Below are 14,039 nucleotides of genomic sequence, written 5' to 3'. Positions count from 1 at the left end.
GTGAATAAAGGTGCTGGAACATTGTGCTTACATGATCTGGATCTGGGAACCCTGCAGTCAGGATTCTCTACAGAATGTTTTAAAAGAGATAAAGAATATTGTAAGGTTCATGACTGGTCAGATCATGAGGAATACACAGTCTCAGATGTTTGTTAATGTCTGCCACCTCATATCACACATTGAGATTTACGTCCTTTCATATAACCACTTTAATTAATGTGCCTGTATCCATATGTCACAAGTATGGGGCCATCACAGTCTTTTTATCTTCGTTTTGTGATAAAACACATTGTAAGATCCTGCTTCTATAATTGGAAGGTATGATGAATGAAGTGTTTTCTATGGTGGCCGACAAGGACAAACAAGCCACAAACGGCAAAACGCTAGCCGACAAGGGCAAACGCGCCGCAAAAGGCAAAACGCTAGCCGACAAGGGCAAACGCGCCGCAAACAGCAAAACGCTGCAAACACAGGAATGATGTAAAGCCAAAATGCTGCAAACACAGGAATGATGCAAAGCCAAAACGCTGCAAACACAGGAATGATGCAAAGCCAAAACGCTGCAAACACAGGAATGATGCAAAGCCAAAACCACACAAACGCATAAAACAAATGCAACAGAAAAACGCTGCGAGAGAAAAATGCTGCAATCACAGAAACGAAGCAGAAACAAAAACTTATAAACACACAAAACAAATGCGAAAGAACAATGCTACAAATATCAAAACACACACATCCCCAAAACAACTGCAAGAGAGAAACGCCGCAAATTCACTTCACAAAAAGGAAGTGCGCCACGCCACTAGGGGGACTCGACCTGAGGGATGGACCGGTCCTGTAGGACCAGACCATAGAGATATAGGGTGCTTTTCATTCCATAAATTGGTCTCCTCGTCTCCTCCACTCGCTTCCTCTCCTCGCGTCTTAGCTCCGCCCAGCGAGGACATGAAAGAGGGATGCAAGGAAAAGACGTGAGGACGGAGGAGACGAAACTCCGAAATGAAAAATCCTCGCTCCACAGCGTCAGTCTGAAGCGACGTCAATTACTGATGACGTTTGCACAGCTGTAAAAGCTGTAAAACGTGATATTATGGTCAGATCTGCAGTCAGACTGTTCTACTCCTGATTGCTATTGATGAGGTTTCAATTATATGCCGTTAGAGGCATAACAGAGGACGGGTATGTGGTAGATTAAACCGACAGCCTTGTAGCCTTGCTTTAAAAAAACGTAATATACCAAGAATTTTCATTCATTTCTTGGTGACAGATACAATTGTTAAAAGGACACAGTTGAAACAAGAATCAAGATTACATTTGTGAAGACCTGCTCCCACCATGATTCAAACGTGTGCCACATACGACACGCCCCTTAAATAATAAAAGACTTCCGCGTAGGATACACCGGTGTATCGTCACTCTGATCTCCTTCAGAAGCCTCCTCTCTCCTTGCTCCTCGTCTCCTTCAGGTGCATTTAAGCAATTGGAAGATCCTTCATCATGGCGGAGGGGAAACGACTTCGGGTCGACGAAGGAGAGAGGAGACGAGGAGGCACAATTCAACGTAATGAAAAGCACCCATAGAGTAGACACCGCATCAACCGCTACTGCCTATCGGCGCTGATGAGCCGTTGGGCCGCCATCTTGGACCGGTCACCCGCTCCACTCAGTGCTGTTTGGCAGGTGCAAGAAGTGTCAGCGCATTTAATCCATCGTAACTCTCTGAATATTAAACTGATTTTCACGTGTTTTTTTGCTGCAAATGTCATACATGTAGCTATGATACAGGACAAATGGTTTGGCGTATTTTAATATTCATATGGGATTAACAGTAATAGAATATTCTGATGTAGCCTAGACTATAAACACACACATTATACACACACACACACACACACACACACACACACACACACACACACACACACACACACACACTAATATATGATAGAGAAGCAGATAGTGGCGGTAAAGTCAACTATTCTAATAATTTGAAGAGACAATAGATGTGTTCATTAGTCAGTATTTTGTTTATATATGTAAATATACATGTAAATATTGTAAATATAGCCTAATCATATATTGTCTCTAGTGTGTGTGTGTGTATAATGTGTGTGTTTATAGTCTATGCTACATCAGAATATTCTATTACTGTTAATCCCATATGAATATTAAAATACGCCGAACCATTTGTCCTGTATCATAGCTACATGTATGACGTTTGCAGCAAAAAAAACACGTGAAAATCAGTTTAGTATTCAGAGAGTTACGATGGATTAAATGCGCTGACACTTCTTTGTGCCTGCCAAACAGCACTGAGTGGAGCGGGTGACCGGTCTAAGACGGCAGCCCCACGGCTCGTCAGCGCCGATAGGCAGTAGCGCTTGATGCGGCGTCTACTCTTTATATCTCTGTGGTCTGGTCCTACAGGACCGGTCCATCCCTCAGGTCGAGTCCCCCTAGTGGCGTGGCGCACTTCCTTTTTGTGGAGTGAATTTGCAGCGTTTCTCTCTTGCAGTTGTTTTGGGGTTGTGTGTGTTTTGATGGCTGCACGGTGGAGCAGCAGGTAGTGCGCGTGCCTCACAGCAACAAGGTCACCGGTTTGATTCCTGTGTCGGGCCTTTCTGTGTGAAGTTTGCATGTTCTTCCTGTGCATGCGTGGGTTCTCTCCGGGTACTCCGGCTTCCTCCCACAGAACAAAAACATGCTCATTAGGTTAATTGGTGACTCTAGATTGCCTAGGTGTGAGTGTGAGCGTGAAAGGTTGTTTGTGTATATATGTTGCCCTGCGATCGGCTGGCGACCAGTCCAGAGTGTACCCTGCCTCCCGCCCGTTGACAGCTGAGATAGGCTCCAGCCTTCTGCTTCTGCTTCGTTTCTGTGATTGCAGCATTTTTCTCTTGCAGTGTTTTTCTGTTGCATTTGTTTTATGTGTTTGTGTGTTTTTGGCTTTGCATCATTCCTGTGTTTGCAGTGTTTTGCCGTTTGCGGCGCGTTTGCCCTTGTCGGCCACCGTAGTTTTCTATTAGAAATGAAAACTAAATGAAAAATGAAATAAACCCTGAGACGAAAATAGTTTTCTGGTGTCTGATACATTCAGCTTATGAGAGACATATCAGTTTTGTCATGTATGTCGGCTGATAGGTACGAGGTGAAGTTCAAAAAACAGGCAAAGTCTTTTCTGGTCATACGCAGGAAAGTCGCAGAGGAGGATTCCAAACCAAGCAAACACATGATGCTGTGGTCTGGGTTTCTGTCTGGAAGTGGTTGAAGTGGCTCTGATGCAGCAGGAGTGACCAGAGAATGGTCTGGAGGAAAGCTTTGAGTTGGGCAGAACTTGGCGGAGGTGGTGACTGTGATCTTTACATCACTGCTATTTTGAAGACATCTGCCTACCATTTAAAAAACACTTCCAAACTGAGGAGCCTCCAGTCACAGTACGAGTCCAAACATTGATCCATGTGTTCATGAGAAGATTACAACACATTACACCTGTACTGAAAACCATATTACTGGGACAGTGTACAGTTGATTTTAGAGTATTATTACTTGTTTACAAAGCACTACATGCTATGGCTCCTAAATATATTTCTGACTTGCTCACTAGCTATAATCAACCAGATCACTCAGATCATCAAGAATGTGTCTCTTGAACGTACCTAGAATTAAAACTAAAAGGTGCATTTAGTCACAATGGATCTGTTCTCTGGAACAAAGTGTCTGATCAGCTGCGAGAGAGTGTGCGTGTGTGTGTGCTTGTGCTTGTATTTATATGTGTTTTCTCTCTTATTTGTTTAATTTGTTAAATGCTTTGTCTGTTTTGCTGAAACTGTGATTGTGAGTGACCTTTATGACATCGCAGACGTAGATTAAGTACGGTTGTCTGTATGGGTGTGTAGCAATGATTTTGACAGATATTGCAATTGTGATATCAATCATGATATTAGTGGGAATGCATTTTTTTCATTTTATTTTCACTGAAAAAATTGACAAAAATGCTGACAATTGCAGTTCCTGTGAGTTGGATATTGCACTTGGCCATATTGCAATTTCAATAATATTTCAATTAATTGTTCATCCCTAATATACATAACTTTTTTGGAGCAGTCATGTCCACAAAGCAGGTTAGCAATAACAATGGGGCACAGTTTGTAGAGGGTGGAGGAAGAAGACAATGACGACAGTTCCGGTGGTCAGTTGGAAGCAAAGCTCTGAATTCGATGGAGGGTGCTGTGTCGGTATGCAGTTTAATGTCTTTGGGCTGACATATGTTGTCATCATAGAAAAAGGAAATGCCATTTCAAGAGGAAAGGAAGTTGCACCGCAGTTACAGCTCCATTTTACAGATTTTATTGTCTGAGGTGAAGTAATCATAAAGGGACAGACAGGGCCTGACAGGGACACAGTAAGTTTTGTGTAAAGGCAAAACTCTGATGGCACTAGGCCTTTCAGAAATGGCCAAAAATGATGTTTGAATATTCCGTCTAAGAAAACTCATAGGTTCAGACCACTTGAATATCTATTAATTAAATGTATGGATTTTTTTTTACAATGAGACTATAAATTCAAATTTAGAATATTTCTTGACCTTGCCCTAGAAGGTGATAGTTATTTCAGGCACCATGGCCAGCAAGACAGATGAGGTTGATGGCATGTGTGATACTAGTGTAATGCAATGAAAAATCCAGAGTGGGGATGAGGCTGGTGATGCTTGATGTAGTGGCGCCATTGAGATAAGCAAGATCTCTCTTGCCAGAATACTTTCTGGTGGTGATGTCAATGGTCCTGATACTGTAGGCTGGGAGAAGAGGGATAATGAATGGGCCTATCATTAAGTTGTCGTTGAGTTCTTAGGCTCTGCAAGGGTTTACTGGAAAATATGACAAGTGTGGGGAAATGATCATTCTCTTTGTTTGACACTCATTGGAGCAGCACCTCCGAAGAGGAAAATGAATAACCAAATCAGTCTGATATCAGAAGTTGGGACCTCTTGATCAAATTGATCTCTGATCTCATAATGCCTGGTGAAAATAATTCCTGAGTAAGATGTAAAAATATTCAGCTCTGCATGCTGTTTTCGCTGCTTCTCTAATGTCCACCCTCCCTCTCACTCCTTTTTTTTTTTTTTTTTTTTTTTGGTTTTGATGAGTTTTATTTTGTTTCTGTCGAGTTTGAATGAAGTGTGTTTTATGATGATAAAATTACTGTTTCAGTAAGTGGAGTCTGGTGTCGGTGGCAAGAGCGCTTTAACAGCTGTTTCTGGATGAATGAAAGGTCTGTCTCTAAAGGGATCCTTTCCATAGTATTATCAGACACTTAAAATAACAATCTGAGTCTATCAGTTGCAAAGCAAACACTTTCAGTAGACGTATGTTGACAGCACACAGATGCCTGGAATGATTACATCACAGCCTGTTTCGTGGCTGCCGGCGCTCTAGCTCAATCCTGAACCAATTTCAAAAATTGTTGTCTCCATCTACATTGTCACTTACACACACACACAAAAACATGGGGAAATATGGTCCATAATCACAGATTTGACCAGAGATTTCTCCCATTTTTCCGGGACATTAGTCGTCCAGGGCACATGGAACAGCACCATTTGGAAACTCTGCACCCAACATTACTTCCATTGATTGGAATGAAATGTAGGTCAAGCTGAAAGGAGCGCATAATTCAACAACACAGTATAGGACATTATTTGTTTTTTTGTAATGTGTTGATATGTAGAGTTTTAAAAGACATTTATGCTGCAATAAATATACCTATACAAGTAGTATGTCTTTCGCTGTACTGGTTTGCCCTCTTATGGGAATAATGGAATGTCAGTTTTTGTTAATTTTACAGCCCTCGTACCTGCTGCCTGGAAGTATTTTTTATTATAAGTATTTTCAGTTCCTATGCTATCAATCTATCTATTGTACAATGACATCTCTTCTGAATCATAAATTAAGCAAAATCCTTAATTCAGTAATTGTCCATGAATTGCTTTCACATGGAAATAAAAATAATAGCCAATTAAAATAACATCAGTAGTAGTGTTTAGTCTGCATTATGTGCACAAAAATTTAAACCTTTTGTTTATTGTTTGGGTTTGTGGCCGAGCAAAGAACAAGGAGTGAACCCAATGATGCAGACTTTACAAAAAGGCTGAGAGGAAACAGTCCAAATGATTTATTTAACAAAAATAAGGGCAAACAAAATCCAACTATGTTGGACGCCGCTGTCGGCTGGCAGCCCACCGCTCCTGGTCTGCCGTGGAGGAAGGACTACCAGGATGGGTCAAACAATTAGGAATTAGGAATTAATTTCACAGAAGCATGGTGTGTGCATGTTATGCATGTGGTTGTGTGGAGTGATCAATAAAGTATGTCTCTCTTCTCTCTCTCTCAGTCACAAGGGTGGGATAAATACAAGATGTAAAGTCAACTTAGACACATGAGGGATGGATAACCACTAAATAGCTGGTACTAAGTAGCCTCTCGTTTCTACTGGGGTTCCAAGATATCAAGGCCACCATTAAAGTGACTGGTTAAAACACACGTAGTCCAGAGGTTCCAGTGAAGAGAATGGTAATGACAGGGTGTCTGCGAGTGCGTAGTTTCTGACAGGAGGAAAAATAAATGTAAGATAAATGCAAACCACTAAACAACTGTTGCCTATAAAGTATTCACTGCTATGTTCAGCATTGACACAAAGTGGAATTACTAGTGTCTTCATTCACTCCGTCACATGCCACCTTGAGAGGGGTGTGGCGGAACAGTCCATGTTGCACTGGCCTTTTTAACAGCATGCTTGGAAGCCTCTTGGGCCATCTGGCTGCAACTTGACATAATTTTCTTGGCTGAGGACCTTCAATTATGTGGCTACACTTCTATAAACATCTGGAACAAAATATATTCAATTAAGAAACAGATGTACTTTGTTTCAAATGCAACACACTACATTTATCTGTACTCCTGCAACACAAGGATTCACAGGCAGTATATTTATAAATGGTATGTGTGTTTTTGTGTAAGTGACAGTTATTCGCAAATAAACCAAAGTGTTAAAGTATAGAGCCGATGGTGGCAGTTTGAAATGGAATGAAGCCCACCAGAGCAGACAACCCAAAACAGAAGCCAAAAGTGCTAAATCCAATTCGCCATCACTGGAGAACTCCATTGGTTACACAAAGTAACACAAATAACATTAGAGCTCAGAAAACTACACAATGCAAAGGCAATGACTCAAACAGTCCACAGCAACCACCACAGCAATGCTAGAAAACGTTGCATTTCAGCAATTTTTTGGCCAGACCTGAGAGAATTTTTGCAAAAACTAAAAAAACTGAAGACCACATACTCAATGAATGAAGATTGTCAAAATGAAACACATATTTCTCACTTGGAGTGTAATAAAACACATTTTAATACAGAAACTAACTGCATTTTTCATTGAGAATGAAAGGAACATCCACCTTTTTTGTTTCACAGGCAAAAGCCTGTAGTCCTGCGACAAGGGTGCAGGTAAATAAAGAATAGAGCTAAAAAAAAACATTTTGAGTCTGTATTCCTGAAGAATGGCAACTTTCTGCTTGTAGACGAGACAAAGCACACGAATGTCAATGAGAAAATAATCCATTGTGTACCTTAATCTTAGGTGCTGCTGGTCAAAGCTTAAGATATAAGTTGGAAAGTTGCACAGTCTGGTTTAGATTGCTAAAATGTTACTAAACATACATTTTAAGCTTCAATGTTGCAGCCTGGACAGGAAATTATGAGTTATTGCTTTGCTGGCCAGATTTATCAATCAATTCTAAACACCCCTGCTCTTTGATGCTTCAGTAATAAGTAATGTCACACTCTCACACCAATACTAATAGCTTCAATAGAAGCCAAACTGTAGCTTGTAGTGATCTTTGATCTTTACTCTGGAAGCAAAAAAGAACAAAAAGAAAGAAAAGATTTGACTTTCATACATATTACAGCAGAATCCAATGCATTTTTGTGGATTGTTCAAGAATATCAAGGCTAAACACAGCTTTAAGTAAGTGACTGTCAGTATGTAACATACTATAAATGACCTATAACCTAAGCACTGTTCACAGCACTGATTGGTATTACTTCATTTCTTACTACTTTTTGTATTATGAAAGTAGGATTTAAAGAATGAAAGTTGAAGGTAAACAGTTGGCATTCACAGTCTTCAGCTGCCTGTTCAGAAACTCTAGTGAAATTTCTTATTACATAGAGGTAAACAAACTGAGACGAGCACAATAACAAAGAACGGCTGAGCCAAACCTCATAATGCAGCACTTGAGATACTATTCACTACAAGAGCAAGTTTTATTCCTCTAATCGTGATTTGATTTTTATGGCCATTGTTGGCAATAAAAACTCAAGGTTGTAAAGGTGATTTTGGGAGTGGGCTGTCAGGGCTGCAGAGAGACGGGCTGGATGGGGGCTAGATGGAGTCTAGCCACAGGTGGTCTGTAATTCTGCACTGTAATTGCTTGGCAAAGTGTATTATGGGTCTTCAGACCACTCATCCACTCCGTAGGGGTGGACAAGAGAAAAGGGTGAGTGAGGCAGAAAAATAGGATGGATAACATGATGTCCCGTTGTGAGACAGTTCTACCAGACATTTACAATATGTCGAGGGAGTGTTATTATTGTGTGCATTCAAAGAACACTTTCTGTGAAGGCTATTAAACCAGACTAATGAAAATGATGGTTGCAAATGGGGAGACAATCTCCAATTCAATTGAAATGTCATTGTGTTTTAAAGACAGGTGCAACACGTTTTCTGCTGTTTGAATGGAATAGATGTCAGTCTGTAGCTCTGCACCCGGAAAGGAGCCATCTTTTCAATTCTCTGCCATTTACAGCCTGAGACTTTCCAGAGTTCAGGGTCAGCACCCTGCCAGGACTTCCACAATAATTTAGTATTCAATTCCTGGTTGTGGCAGCACCCACTGTCCACCAGAACCTCTCAGTCATTCCTCCATTAAGTTTCTGAGCCCCCTCAGCTGCCATGACTGTTTGATTGCAAACAAGGCTCATTAAATATATCCCCCTGCTAATTACAACAATGAAACCAAAATGAATCTTAATCCATCTGACCAGTCACAAATGGAATTTAAAGATACCCCTTGGACTACTAAAAATTATAATTGGCATTTTCTTTATTTACTGACATTTAATACGCAAAATAATTCATAAACAAATCAAGAGATAATCAAAGTTAGCTTCAGCCCAACTCTTGGTTCTCGACAGTTTCTCTTTAGTCACAACCATCCTCTTACGACAACAGCAGTTAGGAACTTGAGCAATCGAAAATAATAATGTGAAGGTGCTCTAAACTAAACGTGTATGTAACATACCAAAAGCTTTTCACTTTTTTCTGGGCCTTTAAATCACGTGCATAGAGGGTTTTTTTCAGCCATCAAGTATAATATGACAGAAATTCTCTTTTATTGAGTTATACCAAGGTCTGTACACTGTACTCATTCTCATAGGACTGAATAGCCTCATCTGTCCCAGCCTTCTGTAAACACACTCTGTAAAACTGTAGCAGGAGGCAATAAAACCGAGTTAAAATAGATAAAACAAAAGCAAACATTGACAAATAAAGTCAATGAAAATCCAGGTATAAATAGTAACTGCAATACAAAACACATTTAACAAATGATGGTCATACAGATTTAGTGTACACATCCCATCTTTTCAAAAAAAGGTGATTCTATCATCAATAATGTCAAGTGCACCTCAAGCACTTGTTGCAAAATGTCATGAATCTCCTTTCAGAAAGATTTTAATAATGTTCAAAATAAGTATGTGATAATGACTTGTAGAACCCATGCTGTCTCTAGCAGTTGGAAGATTTTGTATAATGACTCTTTTAAGTGGAGTAATGAAGAATCTATGTCTTTTGTTTTACATAGATCACATTAAACCTTACACCCAGTCTATTAGGCACAATCCAAATTAAAGATGCATTGTCCAGTTGTGACATGAATGTCTTTCTCTGTCTTCCTCTGCAGATGCGATGGCTAATCCTTCTCCAGCAAAGAGCATGGGTGACCCTGGAATCACCCCACTATCACCTTCACACATTCAGGTGACTCAGTTGTCTCATGGACATGGACTCATTTCTGTACCTGTTGCTACTCTGTGTGAATAGTAAAGCCCAGTACATGTACAATCTGTTAAAATGGTTGTTCTCCAGTCAGCATGGGATTTTCATAGTCTTCCCTGATATCATTCTGTTAATCTTTTTTGCAATATGCTTTTTGCTCAGAAACTGGTTGATGACTACAATATCTGTCTTTGGAGGTTTGGTCTATCTGCTCTTCACCCTTTTCATTGGCTATTCATTGTTTTGTCTTCCTCGCTCATCTATCTTATGTAACGATGTTAGAGGACCTAGCAGGAGGACCAGATTGGGATATTACAGCAACAAACAAACAAACAAACACAGTCCTCAAAATACAGGAGGAATATACCCTCTGAACCAGTGACTCTTCTGCCACCATCCAGCTTTCTAAACCAAAACTAAACTAAGCAAACTAAGAAAGTAGTTATCCTACCAGAGAATAATGATACATAATGATAGTGTTTTCATTACCAGGTGCATGCAGGAATGAGTTGCAGCCATTCATTGCTGCCGTGTGTTCATGTATGTTATAAGTGCTAGTTTTTTAAAAAAATTATTGATGTCACAGATCCATTGTTGTTCTCTGTGATTGTGTTTCAACTGCTGCAGTTGATGGCTGTGAATGTGAATGGGTTTGTAACAGATTAATTTGTCTGTTTGTGTGTGTGTAACTCTACAAGCAGCCAGTCAACGTGTGCCATCAGGTGTGTAACTCTGTCTATCTGTATATTCTTTGTTTACAGCAGAATGACACAGACCAGGTACCATCAGAACCGTCCTTTGTGGTGGTCGTTGCTATTGATTTTGGCACCACATCCAGCGGTTATGCTTATGCCTTCACGAAGGAGCCAGAGTGCATTCACACTATGAGGTAGGCCAGCACTGCAATGCAGACACCCATTGAATAGGAATGTGTGGTAGCCTGGGCCTACATCAGCATAATGTTATTTTGCTGGTAGTGGCCGAGTGCTTTTAAGACAGCAAACGCAAAATGTGCAGAATAAAAGTATTCTAGAGTCAGTGTACATGATGCAAAAATACCAAACACTGACTTAGCAACATTTTAATCAAAATGTGATGACAGCTGATGTGTTGACCAGGGACCCGTTGCACAATACTAGGATAAGGGATTAAGCCAGGATATGTTGGTTATCCTGGCTCAACTTATCCGTGATCTGGTTGCACAAAAGCAGGATAGCGGAAAGTGGGATATGTTATGGGATAAGTTACCATGGAGATTTATTCTGTGGAGCTAGCCTGCTCCAGACCAGGCTAAGTTCCAGGATCTATTTAATCTCATCCCTTATCTCAGTCAGCAGTCATCACAAACGGAAACCAATAGTTATTCCACTGCCCACTACACATTGTTATCACATTCAACTAGATCCATCCATCCATTATTTAAACATTAACACAAAACATAAGCGTCATTAATTTCAATTTTAATTAATTTCATTAATTTCAATCATTGTAGATAAATGATGATTTTAGATGATGTTGCAATCATCAGATAGACAGTTTCCCATAGACTATATATAAAATACACATCCAATATAAATATAAATACACATCAAAGAGTAACATGATGTTCCTTTATTGAATAAGGATAAATCAAAGCATCAGTTCCTTTCCAAACTGAAGTCACACAGTGACTCTACAAGATAGAAAGCACAGAATCAAAGCATATTATACATACGGAAGCAACTGCTTCGCGTCGGATGGTTCACGCCTCCGCGTCGTCCATTCATTTCTGATAATGGACACCTCGAAGGGCATTATCCCGCTTATACCATGGTCACTTACGAAAGAAATAAATATTAAATCAATTATTAATACGTTAATGTTGTTTTTTACCGTTTAAATTGTAAGTTTTTCACAAGAAGCGGCTGAGTGGACTATTTAATATCTGTCGTTGTGACGCGTTGCCAAGGTAACCGGCTTTGGCCACAGAACCTGCAGCTCGGTCGGCCGCAGCTGTTATATTAGACCTAATCAGTGGAGGGAAGTGAGATGATCGCTTAACGTTATGTTACGTGATACAAAGTATCATTTCAGAGGGCAAGTGCACCTCTTACCGCTTGTGTGTGTCCAGAGGATGATGCGGCATTTTGTTTCAAAGAATCAAAGTCCACAGATTGCAAGAAATATTATCCACCATTCACTCTGATCATTAAATGTGTATCAAGCAAGTAAGTCTATCTTAAATCGTTTTTATAAATATTATCCACCATTCACTCTGTATCAAGCAAGTAAGTAAGTAAAGTAAGCAAGACAGTTTCTGTTACCAACTAGCGTTTGAGCCAGCGCAATAATTTAGAACAATCAGGCTATTTGACCGGAACTTTTTTATAGGTGTCCTACAACACTTTTTAACAGACACCCTGCAGCCAATCAGAATCGAGTATTCACCCAGACCATGGTATAACAGTCATACAGTTATACAGTCTGATGGAGTAACATTTACACAATTTCACTTACAATTTCAACTGATTCATAATCAGAGTACAACTACGTTTTCGGAGTTGTACTCAGTCTGCAATACTTTGCCACGCTTTCTCTCGTTGTTTTATAACTGTGGCGGTGTTGCCGTTCTTTTTAATTTGGTCCTTCACCTCCTCGTAAGCCTCCATGAGGACTTTTGCCTCCGACGGGGAAAAGTACGCCGCTCTCGTTGCCATGGTGAATCGGTGAATCTGTGATCGATGGCGTTGTCTATTTGAGGAAGCCGCGTGCACATACTTACCCAGGATAGGTTTCACCTGGCTTGTTGAATCCGTATCTGCTCATCCTGGCTTGGTCTTTGTGCAACCGATTAAGCCTGGACGCTCATGTTTTGGATTGGTTGAACTCAGCTCAGTCACTTATCCTGGATGTCTTAATCCTACTTTTGTGCAACGGGCCCCATGTGTGTTTTTTTTTTAGCTTTAATTGTAAACTATTCAGTCATTAATATTTAATATCATAAAGAAATACTTGTGGGACCTTTGAGTGCTTGAAGAGAACTTGTCGCTTCACTAATTTTCTCGTATTTACTGTCGAACTCTCTGTCAGGGAAGAACAAATTTCCTGAATGGCCCAGGCCTGTCTTATGAGTCATGGAGATAATCTGTCCTAAACAAAAAACTCACAAAATGTCAAGAAAGGAAATATTCTGACACCTATTGTCCTCATTAAACAGAAATATACAACCTTTACACTACACCTTATGAATTCAAGATTCTGTCTCACCTCATGTTAACTCATCATAAAATACACTTGATTCAAACTCGACAGTCCTTGAAGACACGCTAGCTATATCACTTCTCTTGTGAGAATGCAAGGCCCAGATAATAAATCTCTGGTTTGATTCTCTGACTTAGATGTAAAAATATTATGCTTTTCCACGCTGGTGATGACAGACCTTCCTCATTGTTCTCCCACTTCACACCTCTCATGCCCCGCCCTCTGTGTCTTTATCATCCCTGGAGTCAGAGTCCTGCTCCAGGTGATTGTAAATCACCTCAGCTCTGTTTTCCCTGTCATCAAACTGGCCTCCTTTGGTCTCGCAGACTGTGTCCTGATGCAGCCGCCGGGTCCTGATCATGTCATTGCCTACTGTTATTTCGTTGGTTGCAGTGATGATTCCACTTAAAAATATTCGTATTGTATATTTCTTTTAACCTGTGCTGTGTGTCTAGACCAAAAAGCACAGCTGGCTGTATTGAAAGGCTTGTATTTACTGTAATAAGTTTCTGCTGCCCTCAGTCCAAGGCACCACAGAGGGTAACAGCTTCCATCACACTGCAGACTGACAGGTGTTAAGTTGACCAGCTCACGTGATCTTTACTTTGTTGCTATCAGTGTAACTAATGATGATACTGCTGATACTGATATGTAGAGAATCCAGATAAAAGGGGGCTAACCCT

At 40.3% G+C, this 14,039-nt stretch overlaps 1 protein-coding gene across 5 annotated transcripts in view; it reads left to right on the top strand.

The window, feature by feature from the left end:
• The window catches only part of hspa12a (heat shock protein 12A), a 67,264-nt gene that overhangs the window by 18,107 nt on the left and 35,118 nt on the right, over positions 1-14,039 (top strand). For 3 of the 5 annotated variants that reach the window (XM_070977506.1, XM_070977508.1, XM_070977504.1), the window contains exons 2-3: positions 10,022-10,098; positions 10,878-11,005. In XM_070977506.1, coding sequence (XP_070833607.1) covers positions 10,022-10,098; positions 10,878-11,005 — 205 coding nt within the window. The remainder of the gene's footprint in view (positions 1-10,021; positions 10,099-10,877; positions 11,006-14,039) is intronic. The other 2 variants (XM_070977507.1, XM_070977505.1) reach the window with 1 other exon arrangement.

This window comes from Chaetodon trifascialis, chromosome 13, assembly GCF_039877785.1.
Source record: "Chaetodon trifascialis isolate fChaTrf1 chromosome 13, fChaTrf1.hap1, whole genome shotgun sequence".
NCBI lineage: Eukaryota > Metazoa > Chordata > Actinopteri > Chaetodontiformes > Chaetodontidae > Chaetodon > Chaetodon trifascialis.
Note: the sequence above shows the minus strand (reverse complement) of the source record. Positions and strands in the feature narration are given on the sequence as shown.